Genomic DNA, 22,165 nt, shown 5'->3' with positions numbered 1-22,165 from the left:
CTGAGGAAGAAATAGTCAGAAATTGTTGAAATGGTAAAATTGTAACCAGTATGAAGTTCATGCTTTTAGCCAAGGTTATTTTAGTGGGACTGATATACCTGAGAGCTCCTGGGCCAATTTTTCATTGCATGCTGTAACTGGAGGTCTTTATGCACTACTGGCGATTATTAATAATCTCTGCTAGAGCAGAGAGTCACATCTACAGTGTGATGTCACTGTTGAACATTACAGTCCTATTTTAACAATAATCACAAAATTTATCACCAAATACTTGAAACAGAGAGAAAATAAATAGTGTAAATACTTTACACTTTCTGCTGGCTTCTGAAATGAGAATCTAATGCTCTGATCCAAAGGAAGATATATGGTTTATCATGTGGTATCCTATGAGTCCAGGGAGTCTGCTGTGTCTGTGTTGTATCTGGAGGGTCAGAGGTACTTTTTTAGTGTAGGACAATTCTGAAGCAATATGAGCTGGAAGTAACAATGACAATTATGTTCTAACCTGCTTTTTGTCTTTGCCACTTCTCCAGGCTTTGGCCCACAAGACCCTTGTCCTGCTCTTGGGAGTGGATCCCTCTCGCCAGCTGGATCACCCCCTGCCCACAGTGCACCCCCAAGTCACCTATGCATACATGAAGCACATGTGGAAGAGTGCACGGAAGGTACAGAGCACCCTGCTTGTTCCACTGCTCAGCTTTTGTGCAGTGTTAGCTCTTCATGCTCCCAACAGAACAAAGGCAAAGCTGTATGTTTTACTTTTGTTCCCCTAAAACAGAGTAACTAATTCCTTTCCTTATTGTTGTTCAGATCATAAGCTTTTTTTATTTCCTTTGAAACTCTGTAATGCAGAGAAAACCTGGCCCTAATTTTATTTAATATATGGAAATATTATTTTTACTAAACCAGTACCTGATACCTAAAAGATGCAGCCAGGATTGATGGTCAATAGCAGCTCTTTTGTCCTGTGTAAGTTTGCTGCTTTTTCAGTGAATTTTCATCCACTGTTTTGATTGCTGGGTCTCAACACTGTACCTGTGCTCAGGGTCACATGCAGAAACAGGGAAGTTAAGGGGGTTTATTACCAGTTTTAGAAGTAGAGGGGAGTTTATTATCAGTTTTGGAAGTAGAGGGGAGTTTATTGCCAGTTTTAGAAGTTCCCTGAACAGTTTGCACTTAGTTGCTGAGCAGAGCTGATTTTTACTAAAGAAAATTTCCAATTTTATAGGAAATTTCTAACTGAAAGACAGCTGAAAAATACCTAGAGTTTGTCATGGGAACACTTTGGCACCAGAGAGCCCAGGGTGAATGTTTTTGACATTGCAACACAGGGAGAATTTACATAATCAAATCCAATAAGCTTCAGACTGGATAAGTTATCTTTTTTTTTAATATACATTAAAGCCTCCATTTATCCTCATATTCTGCCACATCTTCTTTATTTTTTCTGCCTTGGCATTGCCAGCACTGGAGCAGAGCCATTGCTGTGGGAACATTGCCACAACTAACTGTTCTTTATTTGAATTAAAAAGGCAGAAGGAGCTGCTGTTGGCTCTGTAAAACAGTGAAATTGCCTCTTACCCTCTCTAGTAAATGACCCCAGAAGTATGTGGGGTCCCTGCCTGTCTCTGTGAGGGAAACTGTGTTTGTGGTGTTTGACTTGTGGTCAGCAAGTAGATGGACATGGTGCAGTGGTGGAAAGCAGAGTGAGAGAAGGCACAAAGATTAAGGGGGTAGGATAATGGGTCTAAAATTAGCTGATGGGACAATAAGTGGACCCCTTGAAGATGGGGAAAAAATGATACCAAAATAGATAAATAATACATAGTTACACCTGGTGATGTGTGTAGTTTTATGTAACTCTGTATGTGTTCATTTGATTTGGTATTCTAAGTAATAAGCTGCTGATATAGGCTGGTATGGTGGGAAATTACAATTTTTCTTTTCTACTCAGCCGTCCAGGGTTCCTTTGTTGACCTAAAATGGCAGTTTTCAGTACTTGTCAAATGCAGCAGGAAAAAAGCTGGCATCTAGAAAGAAACCAGCCAAATGGCACTTGCAAAGCTCCACAACAGTCTTCTTAAACAACAGATAAAAATTGATATGTCAACCCTATTGCATTTCTTCTAACAAAGACCTTTGCCAGCAGCTGCATTCTAAGCCAAATCCCACAGAAAAGATGCATACAAACTTAGGAATTTGTTCTGGAAAACTTGCTGCTTTCAGTCTTCAATGCTCCATCTGCCAGTTTATGGCCATCAGTTTTCAATATTGATGGAAACTGAAGACCAGATTGCTGGGTGTATCTAGATATGAGAGGGCCACATAAAAATATTCTGTAGTAATTCTGTTTGGCAAAATATTTTGTCTATTTTTAATGGATGTCTAGCATAACTGTTTATAAGACCATTATTTACACCACCCCAAGTCCCTTCTGTCTAGGTTACCAGTTATGGAATCCACCATATTAATGTTATGAGTATGATCTTTTATTTTATTTCACCCTGGGCTGAATGCACCATATTAATGTTATGAGTATGATCCTTTATTTTCTTTTATTTCACCCTGGCCTGAATGCACCATATTAATGTTATGAGTACAATCCTTTATTTTCTTTTATTTCACCCTGGATAATACCCTTTTTCCTCAGCACTGAGTTGTGCATGCTGATATTTGAACAGGGTAGATGAGGCATTTGAGCTCAAGTGGTTTTTGTCTCTAACATAGCTCATTTCTATAGACACACAGAAGTAAATTAGGTTTCTAACTACATATTATGCAGTTCTTAACCTGAAATGACCTTGCAGATTGCAGGAGATTTACTCTTAATTCTTTCCAGTGAAGCATGAATGCATTTTTTTTTTAATTTTTTTTTAATTTTTTATTCTTGGGTTCTCCTACCCCAGAATAATTTCCAAGGAATTTTAAAAATGTATTTTCCCTCAGAATTTGGTAGTGAAAGTTGCTTTAGCACTACTGCCCTGTATAATATTCTGTCAAAGGAGTAATACACATTTGAACTTCTTCAATAACTTTAGGAGAAAACCAAACTTTAATTTGTTGAAACAACTCATGATGTGTACTTCAAGCCCAGACAAAGCTGAAAGGTTAGCAGAGAAGATCAGAAAGCTGCAAGTTTTCCTTCAGGCATTATTTTCTCAAATTGTCATGGGTTTGGTTTTTGGTTTTTTTTGGTTTTTTTTTTTTTTTTTTTTTTTTTTTTTTTGTGGGGCTTTGTTTTTTTTTTTTTTTTTTGGTTTGGTTTTTTGGGGGTTTTTTGGTAGATTTGGGTTTGGATTTTTGGGGTTTTTTTTGTTGTTGTTTTTGGGGTTTTTTTGTCTGCCCATAGCATATTATAGGTAGGCTTCTCTGGATTTGTGATCCTGTCTGTTCAGGATTGTCCTGGTCAGATCCAGTCTGTAAGCTATAAACATTTGATGGTTGCAATTGCCAGGCTAAGTTCATGCTCAGCTGAAAATGCATCTCTGTATCTCCCAGGGACATTCTCTGCTGTTGGAGCTTTCTCCCTGTACAGGTGACTATTGGAAAAAAAAAGGCTCCCAATATTACCAGTTAGATTGTGCCTGGGCCAGTCTGACCCTCGCTGCTGGGCCAAAGGCAGCAACTGCGGTGTATCACCCCAGAGATACCTTGGCTTGCTGGTGGTTGCAGCTGGGCACTGAACAAGTCCAGGCTTGTTGGAACCCCGTTACCTCAAGAGAAATAGCTTCAGGCGATGGTGAAGAGAAAAAGGAGAGGATTCTGCTGGAGGGTTTAATGTCCAGAGGTTTATTCCATGGTTACAGAGGTCTGAACGTGAGCAAGTGCTCCAACAGAAACCCGACCGACCGCATGGTCTGATCACCTTTTTAAGCTCAGGGACAGGGGGAGGGGAGGTACAGGTGAGCCACCAACCAGGTGAGAGGGGCAGGGTCTCAGGGGAAGATGACACCCAGACAGGCCAATGACCCCTGGGCATAGGGGCATCCTTTGAACTTGACCAACCACACGACGCCTTGCTGGAATGTTAAGTCTGAGTGACAGGACTCACTCAGCATGGGGGTAAGGGGGAAGGGAGAGAGTATAGGCACACCTGGGAAAGTGACCTGGAAGGCCAAAATGGGACAATACAGCACACCACAACAGGTGACCTTGTTGCTTTGGCAGAGTGGAGTTCTTGCCCATCATGAGTTATGGTCAGTCATACCTTTGGCTCTCTGTCTGTATGACAGTGAAGGTGTGCTGGCACTGGAAGGATGCAGTTATTTGTTCCTCAGTTTAGCAATTTCAGAGACAATAAGAATCTCTAACCTCCTCATTTATTTAGACATACTTAAAGTGTAAAGTGACTTTAGAGGGATATTAATGGGTGAAAAGCTTTGAAAGAAAACAAAACCATGTATTTTTATTTCTGTGAAAATCACTTCTACATTGTCTTTCTCCCGTGAGAAATGATATTTAAGCCTGTGGTGCTGACTGCCTTCATCCTTTGCAGATTGATGCATTCCAGCACATGCAGCACTTTGTGCAGACCATGCAGCAGCAGGCCCAGCACGCCATCGCCACTGAGGACCAGCAGCACAAACAGGAGCTCCATAAACTCATGGCACGGTCAGCATGGGCACCCTTCAGCTCTAACTCAAACTGAACCCTTTCCTGAAGTGCAGGGTCCCCGAGGGTGACACATTTCAGACAAATTCTTTGATTAAAAGAACAGGATTTCTCATTTAGCTGCTTTGGTGTTATGTGGTGGTGTTCACAGGTGTCCCAGGAAGAGATGAGGATCTGACTCCATGTTTCAGAAGGCTGTTTTATTATTTTATGATATATATTATATTAAAACTATACTAAAAGAATAGAAGAAAGGATTTCATCAGAAGGCCTGAAAGGAAAGGAAAGAATGGAGTGATAACAAAATCTTGTGGCTGACCAGACAGTCCAGACAGCTGGACTGTGATTGGCCATTAATTAGAAACAACCACATGAGACCAATCACAGATGCACCTGTTGCATTCCACAGCAGCAGATAATCAATGTTTACATTTTGTTCCTCAGGCCTTTCAGCTTCTCAGGAGAAAAAATCCTAAGGAAAGGATTTTTCAGAAAATCCTGTGACAGTATTTCATTCTTATCTACCATGTAATGTTCAGTAAATGTCACTGGGGCACATCAGCCTAAACAAGATTATATTTGTTGCTGGTGCCTGGTTGTATTTTTCCAGCCCTGGGCTCGTTGGCAGGAGCAGAGCTCTCAGCATGTCTGTTTCTTTGCTTTTCAGGAGATTTGGTAACTGGGAAAGAAGCACTCCCCACACAAGCCTGGCATATCTGTATGAAGTGCACAGGCTGCCAAGCACAACAGCAGTGCTTTGGGCAGTAGGTGCCTAGCATGTGATGGTCTCTTACAATACTGTTGCATAAAAACCCTTTTTCCATTTTTCTCTGTGGATCTGTAGATGCCAGATCTGGTTTTTTTCAGTTTAAAGTAAAAATTGCATAGTGCTTTCTATTGAATGTTTGCTCTTTTTGAAGGGAGGTGTGCATTCAATTTGCTTTTATGAGGATGGGAACCCTTGGTAAAACCATTCTCTTATTTTTTCAGTGACTATAATGAAAAACAAATTTGTAATCATTTGCATACAGTATTTGTCTTGCACAATGCTTTCTGGAAAACTCAAAATACAGAAAGGACAGCCATGTCCTAACTGTGGCATTTAAAGCCTGCTGAGGGAGCAAAGTATTAAGTTTTGGGCAAACCTTGACAACCCCACCCTGCTGCAGTAAAAATGTTATTTTTCCTTTCCTCTAGGAGGGAATGACTTAATGGGGTTCTGGCTGGGGAAAGAACAGTTCCCCTGTGTTTGCATTGTTTGTTTGTCTCCCCAGTGTTCTCCCCAGAAAGCTCATTCATGTGGTGCTCAGTAAGCTCAGCAGCACATGTATGATTTATCAGCACAGACTGATGAAGTCTTTCAATGTTGCTGTTACCTACTTCTTACATTTATTTTATAACTTATACAGATGAGGAAAAAGTTTGATCCCCACTTTTCCTCTTAAATTAAACCTTCAACTAGTTAGTTTCACACTACAAACAAGATGGAGATATTTTGAATCTTGCATCCAGCCTGCAGGAGAGGCTACCTGGCTGAATTCACCGCATGGAATGTCCTTTAGACTCCAGACAGCAAGTTAGCCTTTTAATCCAGAGGCTTTGTTTTTTATTTTAGCTTTTGAATCAATAATCCCTTTGCTTAACTAGGTGTTTCCTGAAACTGGGTGAGTGGCAGCTGAACCTGCAAGGCATCAATGAGAGCACCATCCCCAAAGTCTTGCAATATTACAGTGCTGCAACGGAGCATGATCGCAACTGGTACAAGGTCAGTACAGAAAATTTCCAGATAAATTTTATCAAATCCCATAGTGCAGGAAAGGAAGGTGTTCATTGGAAGACCTCCCATAACTGTCTGCCTTGTTACTGCCAGTAGGATTAAAAAAAAACCAAAACAGAACCAAAAAACAGAGAAAGTGGCCCAAGGTAATCCTGAGATTTAGGCCACAATTCAGTTTCTTATCTTGCTTTTGAGACTCTCTCCTGTTGTCAGTTAGCAATGAAGGAGAAAGAAAATGGAAAAATTTAACTTGTTCTCAGTCAGTATACTTGAAACAAGGAAAGTAGCCCTGTTGTTAATTCTCCAAAGAGCCTTTGATTTCGTGGTTGTGATATCTCAATTATTATTTGGTGCCAGATCTTCTCTGGGGCAGCCATCTCTTGTATTTTTTTCCCATTACACATCCCCGAGGCCTAACATATTAATTTTCATTTTAGCCTTTGAAAAATCAAGCTATATGCAAATATAATTTAATTTTTGGTACAGAGCTCATTTGCTTTACTATTCAACAGGGAGTTCCAGGCCAAGAAGTCAACATGATATTATTTAAGATAATAAGACAGTTCAAATTAAAAAGCTTTGTGTTGTCTGCAGGATATTACTTTGCAGACACAGAAAGGTTGGATTATATTTAACAATTAGGAAGTGCCAGTTGCAGAAAGGAGTCTGACTTGTGTTCTGTCCTCTTGGCAGGCCTGGCATGCCTGGGCAGTGATGAACTTTGAGGCAGTGCTTCACTATAAACATCAAAACCAGGCCAGAGATGAGAAGAAGAAACTGCGTCATGCGAGCGGCGCCAGCATCACCAGCGCCAACACGGAGGGCAGCAACAGTGAGAGTGATGCAGAGAGCACTGAGAACAGTCCCATCCCATCCCCAGTGCAGAAAAAAGTCACTGAGGTACCCTCCTTCCTCCCTCTTCTTCTTGAGAGATTGGTATTTACTGCTTAGACACAGGAAAAAAATCATGGGCTAAATTAACACAGATGATTATTAGCTAAATGGGCTGTGATAGGGGATACAGAGCATTAACAAATTCTGCTAGTTAGGCCCTTCATGGAAGACTCTGAGGAATCTCTTTCATTTACCAGTTATAGTAAGGTAGTTTTTAGGCTGAACAAACTGAAGTATAAAACCACTTAACAGCATTTTCCCTGCCTGCCTGAAAGATCTTTGTGTAGTCAATCAAAACATAAAATTCTAGGAGCAACATGTCCTGTAGGAGAAGAATAGGAGCAGAAGTCAGCTACAATGGGGATTAGGTCTATATTTCCACATATTTCTTCCTCTTTCCCCTTCTTGAGTTTAGGATTCATGTGGGCTGATGTGCTTGCATAGAACTAATGCAGCAATTTCATTCCAAAAGGATTTATCCAAGACCCTCCTGATGTACACAGTCCCTGCTGTCCAGGGTTTCTTCAGATCCATTTCTCTGTCTCGAGGAAACAACCTGCAAGACACTCTAAGGTACATAATAAAGCACATAGTAAATGAAATCCAGCTGATAAGAACACATGGTTTCAGATTAGGTAGAACACATTTCTGCCCTTTTTTGTTATGGTTGAATTAAGTGAATGCTTTGGTCCAGGCTAGTTTTTGTTGGATGGATTATCCCTGCATTCTGATGGCTGTGGGAAGAAAAGTTCCTTGTAAATAGGATTTGGGTTGGGGGTTTTTTGTTTGTTTGTTTGGGGGTTTTGTGATGGGGTTTTATTTGTTGGTTAGTTGGTGGGGTTTTTTTGTTTTTGTTTGGTTGTGTGTTTGTTTGTTTGTTCCTAACAAAAGTATTTCTCTTTTTCAGAGTCCTTACTCTGTGGTTTGACTATGGTCATTGGCCTGATGTGAATGAGGCTTTGGTGGAAGGAGTCAAGGCAATCCAAATAGACACCTGGCTGCAGGTAAGTAACACAAAGAGAAATCACAGTTCTGGGGTAGTTTGGGGATTTGCTGCATGATATCTACTATGATCCCTTGGTGAACAGTCCTCCATAGGTGAGTGCTGAGAGCAGTGTGCAGTGCAGTCTGTGACTGATTTAACAAGCATCTTGAACAGAAAAATGAGAAATGTTTCTGTATTTATATGCAGATTAGTGCATATTAATGAGAAAGAATGAAAATTTGTAAATTAAAGATGACAAGCATTCAGTGGTGATCAAGTATAAAACACCACTGTCCTGCTTTGATGTAGTTCACAGTCTATTTAAGGATTGCATTGTAGAATTTGATTCTTGTAATTAAATTTAAAAATACTTTATTTCCTATTTAAGCATTATACTTAAAGAAGCATCTTTCCTTAGTAGGATCCTGTGACAGTTTTGCACAGAACAGTTGTAATCTCATTGAACTGTTGTACATTTCTCTTGGGAGCCTTGTGTTACCCTCTGAGCAACTCAAAAATGAGTGGTGGGCTTCCCTGTCTCCTTTAGACTGTCAGGTCTCTAGGAGGGGGCAGAACAGCTGGGGCACTGAACACATGAGGTAACAGGTGTCACCACATTTCTATTCACAGAGAAAAGCAAGGCACAGCTCTTCCCAAGAATATTTCTGGGTTTCACATTCTCTGAACCTCAGAGAAAGAAAACACAACTCTTATTTGCTGTGCCTGTGATTGTGCAAAGCTAGAATGCAGCATGAGGATTGTTTAGCCAAAGTGATGGGGTTTTGTTTCCTTGGCCTGTCAGGGGCAGGTGTGGGTGTGTGTGTTGGGACTGTCACGAGATTCTTTGCCATGTGTGCAGAGTTGAGTGCTTGGCAGATTCAGTTTAGATGTAATGTAATATAGTGTAACATATTTATTTATTTATTTATTTATATATATACTTACTTTATTATACTAAATTTTATTATACTAAATGTATAAATTAAACTTTATTATACTAAATTTATCATACCAAACTACTTTTATTATAATGAAGTAATTATATATTTATATAATATATAATTACTTTATTATAATATTCTATACTATATTACACTATATACTTTATTATACTATATTATTCTATACACTACACAGGGTAGAATAATATAGTATAATAAAGTATATAGTATAATATATAGTATATATGTATATATACTATATATACTTTATTATACTAAATTTTATTATACTAAATGTATAAATTAAACTTTATTATACTAAATTTATTATAAAAATTACTTTATTATAATAAAGTATATATTTATATAATATATAATTACTTTATTATGCTATATTATTCTATACTATATTACACTATATATTTTATTATACTAGATTATTCTATACACTACATAGTATAGAGTAATATAGTATAATAAAGTATATAGTGTAATAGTGTAATATATAGTATATATGTATATGTACTTATATAAATACTTTATTATACTAAATTTTATTGTACTAAATTTATTAATTAAACTTTATTATACCAAATGTATTATACTAAATTATTATAATAAAATAATTATATATTTATATAATATATAATTCCTTTATTTTACTATATTATTCCATACTATATTACACTATAAACTTTATTATACCATATTATTCTATACACTACACAGTATAGGATAATATAGTATAATAAAGTATATAGTGTAATATATAGTATATATGTATATATACTTACATATATACTTACTTTATTATACTAAATTAGTATAATAAAGTAAATATATCTTTTTATAATATTATTTTATTATACTATATTATTCTATACTATATTACACTATATACTTTATTGACTATGTATAGTCGATATATAGAATATAACACTATATTATTCTGTACACTACACAGTGTAGAATAATAGAGTATAATAAAGTATATGGTGTAATATAATGTAATATATAGTATATATGAATCTATACTTATATATATACTTTATTATACTAAATTATTATAATAAAGTAATTATACATTTATATAATTACTTTATTATACTATATTATTCTATATTACACCATATACTTTATTATACTCTATTATTCTATACTCTATGCAGTATAGAATAATATAGTATAATAAACTACACAGTATAACCTAGTATAATAGTGTAATATAGTATAGAATAGTATAGTATACTAAAGTAATGAGTTAGCCTTCTGCTATGAGTGGAATCCTCCTCATCATTCTCTCCCCCTCGCTGGGGGCTGCCTGCAGATGCTGTAGACAGGAGTGTTTATTCTCCTCTCCTTGCTGCCAGGTAATCCCCCAGCTGATCGCCAGGATTGACACCCCCCGGCCGCTGGTGGGGCGGCTCATCCACCAGCTGCTGACAGACATCGGGCGCTACCACCCGCAGGTGAGCCGGGGGTCAGAGCAGCAGTTCTCACAGTGCTGCACAGGGGTCACAGCAAGGGGTAGCAGTGAAGATGGGGGCAGTTTCTGTTGCTGCTGCTGCTGCTTTCACCTCAGCACTTCACATAAAAAGGGAAGGAGGTGAATGAGCCATGCAGCCTGGAAGAACTCTTTGTGTAATGTAATTTAATGTCTGCTGGGCAGTGCAAATCACCTTAAATGTCTGAGAACCTTCCTCACAGGTTTTATCTAAATTTCTTTCCAGTGTGGAATATCACAAAATCCTATGACCTATTTTTGTTCTTCCAGTTTGAAAGAGGCTCTCAATGTCATTCTGCTATTCAGTGAATTAAAGTCTTGACAGCCTGTTGTTGGATCAGAAGAATTTCAGTAGTAAATTCCTATCACTGCTTTTCAGAAGCAAGCTTGCTTCCTCCTGTTGATTCCTAGGGCTAATGTTAATGCTTTGCTAATTATTAATGTAGCTGTTCTTTGGGGTTCTAAAGTATTATTGGTTGCTGTCCCTTGCAGGCTTTGATCTATCCTTTGACTGTGGCCTCTAAATCCACGACCACTGCTCGGCACAATGCTGCAAATAAGATCTTGAAAAACATGTGTGAGCATAGCAACACTCTGGTGCAGCAGGCAATGATGGTGAGTGCTCAGTGTAGCATTGTGTTATGTTGGATGGATGGATGTCAGTTATAGTAACACAAAATGACCATTCATTGTTGATTCTCTTCAAGTGTAATTAATTTGAGGTATTTGCAACTGGTAGAAGTTACAGTATCCATGTAATTTCCAGAGAATGCTTCCATTTTACAATAATTCACACACTAAGTTTTTGTGTTTCCTTATGAATAAATTTAGAGAAGAAATACATGAAAAATCTTTGTTCCATAAAGAGGTGGTTTTGCTTAATGGGAAGTAGAAACAAAACTTACTGAGCATAGCATAGAAAGAGTAATATAATTAATTTGATAAAGATTTCTATGAATAAATGACAAATAATGCTTCAGGCCAAGCTGCACAAACATGTAGAAAATTTCAAAGGTAATAAGAGGTGAGAAAAGCATGGTTGGCTTCTTACAGAAAAAATGTGCCATCACTATGGTTGTAGAAAATTTCAAAGGTAACAAATAAGGTGAGAAAAGCATGGTTGGCTTCTTACAGAAAAAATGTGCCATCACCATGGTTGTTCTTGTGGCTCCCTCTGGCTTCCAGGAATAAATACTTCATAACATTAGAGAAGAGTTTTGCAATTTTAAGTCAGGACCCAGTCCCAGGGATTTCTTTAGAAGTTTAATCTTTTTTTCTGTCCTAAAACAGGTGAGTGAAGAGCTGATTCGTGTGGCCATCCTGTGGCATGAGATGTGGCATGAAGGGTTGGAAGAAGCATCTCGTCTGTATTTTGGAGAAAGAAATGTAAAGGGAATGTTTGAGGTGCTGGAACCACTTCATGCCATGATGGAGCGAGGGCCTCAGACTTTAAAGGAGACATCCTTCAATCAGGTATCAGCAAATGGCCCAGAGGTGTTCTGCAGTAACAGCTGTCCCAGATGTGTTACGAGAACCTTTGCCATTTAACACAAAAAGTGAATCTCTTGGGACTCATTATGTTAGTTGCAGATTTCATTATTGATGTTTATCTTCAGATCTGTGTCACTTTTGGTGACTATAAGAGGCCATGGTAGTCTGAATTGCCCTGGAGTCTTGTATTGGCAGGGTGTCTGATAGGGACAGACTGCTCTGCTGTTAATTATTCTGCTTTGTTCACAGTAAGCACTAGCACAGATAACAGAACTCACTGAGCTTGTAAGCTTACTGTTAAAGGGTGGTTCTAAGCATTCAGTTCCTCCTATAATGAAATCTACTTGTGAGCAATGTTGTTTGATAAATTCAATGCAGATCTTGGATCCAGGAATTCCTGGATCTGCTATAAAAATGCTATAAAATTCTAATCTGCTATAAAAATGTGAGATCAAGTATTTGTAGTGCAGCTTGAAAAGAGACTGATGCTCTTTGTGGGTGTTAAGTGGGCTCCACCTGTTACACTACAATCTGTTGAAATTCATTTTTCTGTTGTTTGAATCCCTAGGCCTATGGCAGGGATCTCATGGAAGCTCAGGAGTGGTGCAGGAAGTATATGAAATCAGGAAATGTCAAAGACCTAACTCAGGCTTGGGATCTCTATTATCATGTGTTCCGACGGATCTCAAAGCAGCTGCCACAGGTGAGGGAGGAGATTCAGATCTTTGTGGGTCTTACAGTGCAAGGTGTCAGTATACCAACCTTTGCTTTATGTTTTCTGGTTATTCAAAACATACTAATTAGGTATTCTGGAAATAACTGCATAGGGTTTGCTGCAATTTTTGTGTTTATGCACCAATTCCTGCAAATACCTGAAGTATTGGTCACGGCCTGAACTGTTTTAGGTCCCTTGACAGCATGAACACTTCAGATGCTCCTGTGAGATTGAACTGAAATTCTAAGGGGTTGTATTTCTTTTGGTTTTGGTAGCTCACTTCTTTGGAGCTCCAGTATGTGTCACCAAAACTCTTGATGTGCCGGGATCTGGAGTTGGCAGTGCCAGGGACGTACGACCCCAACCAGCCCATCATCCGGATCCAGTCCATCGCTCCCTCACTGCAGGTCATCACCTCCAAGCAGAGACCCAGGAAGCTGACATTAATGGGTGAGACAGAGCAGTTTTCACTTTGCTATTCCAGTATTTAAACAGTTGTTGCTCTTAGGTCCAACTATATATTTACCTCTACAACCTTTCCTTTCAGGTGAAGTTTTTCTTAATCGGTCAAATGTAGCCACGATATTTTCTGAAAAATCCTTTCCTTAGGATTTTTTCTCCTGAGAACCTGAGAGGCCTCAGGAACAAAATGTAAACAATTATTATCTGCTGCTGTGGAATGCAACAGGTGCATCTGTGATTGGCCCATGTTGGTTGTTTCTAATTAATGGCCAATCACAGCTGGCTCAGACTCTCTGTCCGAGACACAAGCCTTTGTTATTCATTCTTTCGTTTTCTATTCTTAGCCAGCCTTCTGATGAAATCCTTTCTTCTATTCTTTTAGTATAGTTTTAATGTAATATATATCATAAAATAATAAATCAGCCTTCTGAAACATGGAGTCAGATCCTCATCTCTTCTCTCATCCTCAGACCCCTGTGAACACCGTCACAGTCTGACTGCCACACTTTCCACTTTTGGGTGCATGTGTGTTTATTCCTGTCTGTTTATTCAATGAGAATAAACTTTTGTGCCCTAATTCTTTTTGCAGGAAGCAATGGCCATGAGTTTGTATTCCTTCTGAAAGGCCACGAAGACCTTCGCCAAGATGAAAGAGTGATGCAGCTTTTTGGGTTGGTCAACACTCTGTTAGCAAATGACCCAACTTCTCTTCGTAAAAACCTCAGGTGTGTGCTCGGTGTAATCACTGAAAATGCTTCTGCATTTGTGACTCCTTACACAGCTGCAGCTTTGCAAGTAAACCTTGGCACAAGCAGTGGTGTTGGGAAGAAATGGCAAATCTTGGAACTAAGTTAATTAAAAAGGAAACCAGCGTTCATAGAAATCAAGCATGGAGGAAATGTATCAGAAGGGATTGTTTGTTTTATTTAATTGAAGTCCTGTCTTGTAAATTGTTATGGTCTTTGAAGCAATGCCTATTTCAAGACACCTTGAGCACTTAGGAGCCTGAGAATGGGGTTTTGCCAAAGATTTTTATTTTAGTCTCTAAATAGCTTGGTGAAGAGTCACTGAGTGCAATTCTGCAGTGTCTTCCAAGCAAGAACACATCAAATATCCTGTGCAGATAACAGATCACTGTGGGTGACATAGCACGTACCTTCTGAAAGAAGCCTTTCAGTGAAAACCACATAAACTTTGAGCTTGTCTGTGGATTACCTGGCAACAATCTGTGCAAAATGTGTGTTTGAAATCTCTTTGAAAAGACAAGCAGAGCAATATTTGACAATTTGGACCGGAATCAGATTTAACAGTAGTTGTTTTAAACATCTCAAATATTAAGTTACAATCTACAACAATTTGAGCTGTGATTTTCTATTTTTTCCCACAGCATCCAGAGATATGCTGTCATTCCACTGTCTACAAATTCAGGATTAATTGGCTGGGTGCCCCACTGTGACACCCTGCACGCTCTTATCAGGGACTACAGGGAGAAGAAAAAGATCCTGCTCAACATCGAGCACCGCATCATGCTCAGGGTAAGGAGCAAAGGTTCTGGTACATTCTTTTAGCCCACCAGTGTCTTAGTGAAGGAAAACTATGCAAGGCTTCTTCCTCTGCCTCTTTTCTGATTGTTACAATAAATAAAACATATTTAGATGAGAGTTAGTGAGCACAAGGTGTTGCTATTTGATAAGTGGTGTGTGTTGGGAATTTTGCATGGCTGTGACGTGTCTCGTACAAGGTGCTGTGCTGCTGGAATTACAAACATTGTGTCTAAGCAGCAGGACCAAAATTGGGCAGATTGGAGAAAGTGAACACTACAAGAAAATTTGAAATCTCCTGTCAAAAAGGAAAGCCCAGGAGACTTATTTGGATAATGGTTTTTGAAAAATACTTACCTGTGCAGATTTTTAGTTCAATAGGGCTGTGGGCTGCTGACTTTGTGGATACTAAATCATTTGCTATCCCATTTAAAAACAATTCTTCACTGTTATGTGATTATCTCACTGTGTTTGAAACAAACTGGTCAGTTTAAGTATAAACTTGATATGAAATTATTTGTGATGACTGTGTTTCTCACAGTACAACCAGAAGCTACTGGAAGTGGCTTTTTAACTTGCTGAATGTCACTTCTGAATTACAGATGGCTCCAGACTATGACCACCTGACTCTGATGCAGAAAGTAGAAGTATTTGAACATGCTGTCAATAACACAGCTGGGGATGACCTTGCCAAACTGCTGTGGTTAAAAAGTCCAAGCTCAGAGGTGAGTGCAACACCAGAACTGGCAAACAGCAGAGTGTGCAATTATCTTCTCTGCAGAAAGAGTGAGAGATGGAGTTTATTTATCCTAAACCCCAGCTGTATCACTGCAGAACATGTATTTTGGTTTATTTTTTGTATTTTTAAATTTTATTTTATTTTTAATTTATTTTGGGTTTCTTTGTATTTTGTTTATTTCTATTTTGTCTCCACTTTAGGTATGGTTTGACAGAAGAACAAATTACACCCGTTCACTGGCTGTGATGTCAATGGTTGGGTACATTTTGGGCCTTGGGGACAGGTAAGTAAAGCTGTAAAGGTTTCTTTTATTTAAAAACAGAGATTGTGAAGGCATCAGTTCATTCCTGAATCTGTTCTGTTCTTGTGATAACATCTTCCATTGTGGTTTCTGCTGAGTTGTAGTGATACCATCTTTCAGGTCTTAATTATTTTTATATATAATATAATATAATATAATATAATATAATATAATATAATATAATATAATATAATATAATATTATATAATATTATATTATATTATATTATATTATATTATATTATATTATATTATATTATATTATATATGCTGTTATTTTCAGCACTACAGGTATGAAATGCAATTTGTGTATCTTGAGTACAAGTAAGACCTTCTTCCTTTTTGAAGTGAATGCACATGGAACTACATTAAGGACCACCACAAGTTCTAATTTTGCCCTTTCACAGAATGGGAAATCTTTCTCCATCCATTTTGTTAACAATATAACTTCCAAAATACTTTTAAAGACAATGTATATTTGATTTAAAGTCTCTAACATGAAGTTATAAACCTTTGAAAATTGAATTAAGACAAAATTGGAAGATGTAAGCATGAATTCAGCACTGTAGTTTTGCTAGTCTGGATTGATTTTCTTCTCTGTTGGTGGTAAAACAATTTGTGTTACTTCAAGTGCAGCATAATGCATTACATTTTTCTACACTAAAAAAAAAAGAAAAAGCATAAAACAAGTGGAAAAATTTATCCTAACTGAAAAATAAATATTCATATCCAAGAAAGGTACTGATCATTCTTGCCCAGGAGGTTATTTATCTTCCAAGATGAGAAAATCTCTTACTTGTGAGAGGTAATTACAAAACACACTGTCAGGAAAGTTTCCTGGTCATCCTGAGATTGAAGATCTCAGACAAGCAAGCTACCACTGGCTGCTCTTGTTTATGAAGATAAATATATTGAAGCTGCTGTGATTTACTTTGGGTTTTTTGTAATGGTCTGTCACTGATGGTCTGGTTTTTGTCCCACTCCTTCACCAAAGACACCCTTCCAATCTGATGTTAGACAGACTGAGTGGAAAGATCCTGCATATCGACTTTGGGGACTGTTTTGAGGTAAGCCTGTGTATTTGGACATGACATTTTCAGTAATATTTCACATTTTCTGGTGGAACAGAAATTAATCTATAAGCCAGGACAAACTGACCTTGGAGTCTGATCCTGGGCAAACCCTTTGGCTCTCTTTTGAGCCTCCCTTTATCTGTCTGTAAAATAAAAGACACTTTATCTCAGAAGCATGTCATGGGGATTATGTGACCACTGGAACAAGCAAAGAAATGTTAATGGAAGTTTCATGGAAGTGTCCATGAAATTTCACTTCCATTAAATTTCTTGGAGCAATTTAAGCTGCTGATAGGCAGTCTGTGTTGCTGGGCACTTGAGTTTTCCCTTTGTTATCAAATTTATCATCCAGCTTCTCTGAGTAATTTGTGAAAACTGAGGAACATAGAACTGTGACTTTATTTCCTATTTGGAATAAAACCTTCAAGATTGTAGCAAAAAGATCCCAGTACTTAATACTGGGATCTTAATGCTGGGTTAGGTTAAAAGTTAATTTTTAATAACTTTTTTAAAGTAAGTTAGCTATTAATTTACTTGGTCTCCATCATCATGTGTTTAGGTTGCAATGACAAGAGAAAAGTTCCCTGAGAAGATTCCATTTAGATTAACAAGGATGCTGACAAATGCTATGGAGGTAAGAATTCCCTCTGATTTGGAGGGGACTGTTCCTAGGGAAAATGGCAACCATTTCTCAGTTTCTCATGGGTTTTTTTTGTTGTGGCTAAACTTTTCCACTCCTTAAGAACCTGAGGTGTTAATATTTAAGCTTGGTTTTCTGTGAGTTAACGTTGCCTGTGATATCTGCAGTACATTACAGTGCAAAGCAACTTTTTAGTTAGAAAATAAAGTACCCTGAAATTCCTCTAATTTCTTAGGCCTTCCTTAGTTTCCCCATTTCAAACAGCTGTTTCTATCAAGCAGACACAGTCAGTTGCATGGTACTTTATAAAGATCATCCTCATGGAGGAGAGAGCTTCTTAGTTTGTAATTAATGTATGTCTTCTATTAATGAACAAAGCATAGACAACTCCAGTTCCAAGCTACTTCCTGCTCCCTAAGTGTTGCAGAGTGAACAAAGCTGTTGATTCACTTCTTCTCCTTCCAAAGGTGACAGGCCTTGATGGGAACTATAGGATCACCTGTCACACAGTGATGGAGGTGCTGCGTGAGCACAAGGACAGTGTCATGGCTGTGCTGGAGGCCTTTGTCTATGATCCCTTGTTGAATTGGAGATTGATGGACAGTAAGTGATTCTGATAAAATACTGACAGCAAGAGAATATGCATACAAGAAATCAAGAAGCCTGAAATCCAGTGTGTTTTCAAACAATCTGATCTAACTGTTAGTTTGCATGTGCTATTGCTGTGTGCACACAGTTTTAGGGATTTTAATATGAAATGACAGCAGTGATCAGGAAATGGAAATTATTTTCAGGTGACATCAAATCTGGAGAAGGAGAAAGGCAACCAAATCTGTATTTTTTGTGGACAAATTTGCTCTGAAACACTGCAACTGCAGTTCATCCTTTCCAACTCCTTGTTTTCTTGCAGCAAATACAAAGGGCAATAAGCGCTCCCGAACAAGAACAGACTCCTACTCAACCAGTCAGTCAGTAGGTGAGTAGAAAAGATGGAAGATGTCACAAATATGCTCTTCAAATTAGCTGATTACCAGTCTTGCTAATGTTTCCAGAAGAATATTTCAGCTGCTTTTAAGCTTCATATTTATGCTTTTGTTGTTTTCAATAGAAATGTTGGACAGTGTGGAATTGGGCGAGACATCCCATAAAAAAACTGGAACCACAGTGCCTGAATCCATCCATTCCTTCAGTGAGTTTCATTGTTGTTTCTATACTGATCCAGAAACTGTTCTTAGATCAGAAAATTTCATCATTATCCAAATGCAATTATATGAGATGGGACAGATAGAGTCTCTTGTCAGCATAAAAATTATCTATGTTCTCAGGTCCCACGAAGAGTTGTATCTGTAGAAAATGCATCTAGGTTTGCTCTCAAAATAGTATTTGGAAAGGGCACATCTAACAGCAGTACAAATGCTTTTATTGCTCAGATGAAGTGCTTATTCTGTGTCCTGTTTCTCTCTTTTAGTAGGAGATGGTCTGGTGAAGCCAGAAGCCCTAAATAAGAAGGCAATTCAGATCATCAACAGGGTTCGAGATAAGCTCACTGGTGAGTGTTTGGTTTTGTTTATATAAAAGACACTTAAATTCTAATGGATCAGCACTGTCCTTGGTGTTTGTATTTCGTATTAAACCTTTAATTTAGCATATTCTGATTAAGTGGATGAGGCCATTTTCCTGGTTTTGTCCAAAACCCAAGTACTCTGCCTGCATTTAGATGCAAATAAGTTTGAACTGAAAAGTACAGAGGTGTTTGTAACTACAAAGACTTAATATTTTGCATGTATTAGCTGGTTAGTGAAAGTTGATTTTCTACTGTCCTGGCTTCATGGTTTGCAGTATTTAGTTGCAAAATTTTACACTTTTAAAGTTTATAAGAAACTACTCCCCACCTGGCAGAAAATGTACTGAAGGGATTAGGACCAGGATTTGTGACTCCTTATGTGGTTTTTTTCATCCTTTAATTTCAAAGGCCGAGACTTCTCTCATGACGAAACTCTCGACGTACCCACACAAGTAGAACTGCTTATCAAACAAGCAACTTCTCACGAGAACCTGTGCCAGTGCTACATTGGATGGTGAGTTTGTCACTCAGCTAACCTGGAAAAACTCCTCTGGAACAGTCTGAGCAGGGAACTGCTAAAGAGAACCTCACTGGAGCTGTTTATTTGTAGGAGCCATAGCACATTCTGCATCTGATCTGGTAGATTCTGCAATCCCATGGCAATAGACACAGACAGTGTCTAGGAAGTAGATTGCCATAGACAGTCCTCTAGGAAATCTGCTGTTATAAGTAGTGACAAGGGTTTTACATTTTAAATGTTTGAAATAAGCTACACTGAAGGATAAAACAGAGATGATTTAGTGTCATTTTGAGAGTTAGATAACTTAGAACTCTGCTTAAGGAAATAAATCTCTTTCCTGCTAATGTTTAAAAGTGATAAAGATCGCCTGGCACCTTTGCCTGTGCTCACATGGTGCCTAGTGTGTATGGAATCTCAGTCCTTCTCAGTGTTGTCTTTGTGAAACTACATGCAAGTCAACTTTATTACAATATCTTTATTTTCTTTAGGTGTCCTTTCTGGTAACAGGAGATTCCAGAGTATGCACAGCCTTTTATTCTGGAGGCTTTTTCACTCCAAACTTGCTCTTCTACAAACACGAATGGAACGTTGGACTGAAATACAGCCTTTGTCAAATATTTTTAAATGTAAATGAAAAGAGTTATTGTATATCAAAAGTTGGTGTAAGCCAATGTATAGCTGCTGTTGGAAAAACAAGCTGTCTGAAACAAAACACTTGATTTGGGTTTCCAGGACAGTGAAGACTGATTGTACCACAGATGTCTATGGTTCCACTTTGTCTTTGGGGAACTGGAGATCCATTGAACATAACTATACGGGTTTTCACTCACTTTGCAATGTAACTAAGTAACTTGCAGATTAATTATTGCCCTGTCATTCCTGTTGATGTGGGTGCAGTCAGCTACATGCGCTTGTGCAGGAGGCTTCATTTAGGTTTGGGGGGAGCTGCATAACTGGAAAGAGAGATAAGTAGAATTTTACCATTGTTTCCTCCTGTACCTTGTTTTCAAACTTGATTCTTGGCCCAAAATTGGAAATTGTCTATCTGCTCATTACACTAGTTCAGGATTTGTGTTTCTGACTAGATCAGGGTTTTGAGCACATCCAAGATTTGAAAACCTTGAGCCTGAGCAAAGTTGGGGTGCCTCTGTGCAGAGTGATCGGTGGCACATTGGATGCAGGGTACAAATAAACCACTTAGGAGCCTCCTGCAGTGTCTGGGTTAAAAAGCAGTGTTGGGAAATAACTAGGGAAAGTTAGGGTTTGGCACAGGAGGCAGATGGGGGAGAACTGGTTGTAACTTGAAATGGAAAATAATGGCTATTAAACATGAGGTTGAAGGTGAAGTCATGATTTATGAATTAAAAATATTAAAAACAATGCACAAAATACAACAGAGTAGCCATGTTTAGATGCCATGTTGTATTTGCATATTTTTGTGCCAATAAATTACATCAAAATGTAAACACTTTGGCTGTGTTCTTGTTTATTCCTAAGTCTTTCTTAGGCAGGGACAGGGAAGCAGATTACAATTTTTTTTTTAAGGTTCCTGTTGCCATTGATTTGTCTTTTTGTACATCACTTCAGGTCATTGGCTTTATTTCCCTTCTGACAGCAGCTCAATTAAGTCTGTCAGTTGTATAAACAAACTGTGACTGTGCAACCCCAAAATTTTTGTTTTCCAGAAGATGAGATGTCATCTGTGTGATAAGAACATCAGTTTCCTTGGGCTCAGGGGCACAGCATGGAGTGTTGGATGGGATTCCCTGGGCTTCCCCAGCTGCTTGTGCAAATGCTGCACTGCAAAAATGGGAAATGGGCAGGTGGCAGTCACAAATTTGGGTATTGGCCCTTGCCCCTTTCTGGGCATTGGTGTGGCTATCAAGGACACAATATAAGAAAGATTTTTAAGCCCTTAGAATGTACAAAGAAGGGACACAAAGATGGGAAGAGGAGCCACTGAGGGTCCTTGGTCTGTTCAGCCTGGAGGAGACTGAGCGGAGACTAATGGCAGTCTGGATCTTCCTCCTGAGGGGAAGAGGATGAGCACACATTGATCTTTGCTCTGTGGTGACAGGACCAGGACCAGGGAACGGCTGGAGCTGTGTCAGGGGAGTTTTAGGCTGGACATCAGGAAAAGGTGAAAAGGTTCTTTCGCCGGAGGGTGGTGGGGCACTGAACAGGCTCCCCAGGGAATGGGCACTGCCCAAGGCTGCCAGAACTCCAGGAGCATTTGGACAACGTTCTCAGGTGGGATTGTCGGGATGTCCAAGAGTTGATGATCCCTCTGGGTCCCTTCCCTTCTGGTGCTGGGTGTTTATTTGGGAAAAGGCCGAATGTGCCGCACCGCAGCCCGGCCGGGCCGGGCGGCCTTCAGGGCTCCCCTCAGCGCCTTCCTCCCGCCCCGC

At 38.7% G+C, this 22,165-nt stretch overlaps 1 protein-coding gene across 1 annotated transcript in view; it reads left to right on the top strand.

The window, feature by feature from the left end:
- The window catches only part of MTOR (mechanistic target of rapamycin kinase), a 73,018-nt gene extending 51,826 nt beyond the window's left edge, over positions 1-21,192 (top strand). The window contains exons 37-59 of the mRNA XM_058818885.1: positions 534-665; positions 4,496-4,611; positions 6,259-6,376; positions 7,082-7,288; positions 7,755-7,855; positions 8,190-8,286; positions 10,579-10,677; positions 11,205-11,327; positions 12,003-12,185; positions 12,772-12,906; positions 13,194-13,368; positions 13,970-14,105; positions 14,768-14,915; positions 15,524-15,646; positions 15,861-15,943; positions 16,955-17,027; positions 17,593-17,667; positions 18,141-18,276; positions 18,584-18,649; positions 18,782-18,862; positions 19,142-19,222; positions 19,646-19,751; positions 20,246-21,192. Coding sequence (XP_058674868.1) covers positions 534-665; positions 4,496-4,611; positions 6,259-6,376; positions 7,082-7,288; positions 7,755-7,855; positions 8,190-8,286; positions 10,579-10,677; positions 11,205-11,327; positions 12,003-12,185; positions 12,772-12,906; positions 13,194-13,368; positions 13,970-14,105; positions 14,768-14,915; positions 15,524-15,646; positions 15,861-15,943; positions 16,955-17,027; positions 17,593-17,667; positions 18,141-18,276; positions 18,584-18,649; positions 18,782-18,862; positions 19,142-19,222; positions 19,646-19,751; positions 20,246-20,261 — 2,610 coding nt within the window. The 3' untranslated portion in view covers positions 20,262-21,192. The remainder of the gene's footprint in view (positions 1-533; positions 666-4,495; positions 4,612-6,258; positions 6,377-7,081; positions 7,289-7,754; positions 7,856-8,189; positions 8,287-10,578; positions 10,678-11,204; positions 11,328-12,002; positions 12,186-12,771; positions 12,907-13,193; positions 13,369-13,969; positions 14,106-14,767; positions 14,916-15,523; positions 15,647-15,860; positions 15,944-16,954; positions 17,028-17,592; positions 17,668-18,140; positions 18,277-18,583; positions 18,650-18,781; positions 18,863-19,141; positions 19,223-19,645; positions 19,752-20,245) is intronic.
- The last annotated feature ends 973 nt before the right edge of the window (positions 21,193-22,165 follow it).

The sequence above is a fragment of the Ammospiza caudacuta genome, chromosome 22 (genome assembly GCF_027887145.1).
Source record: "Ammospiza caudacuta isolate bAmmCau1 chromosome 22, bAmmCau1.pri, whole genome shotgun sequence".
In the NCBI taxonomy this organism is placed as follows: Eukaryota; Metazoa; Chordata; class Aves; order Passeriformes; family Passerellidae; genus Ammospiza; species Ammospiza caudacuta.
This window is presented reverse-complemented; position numbering and strand designations above follow the sequence as displayed.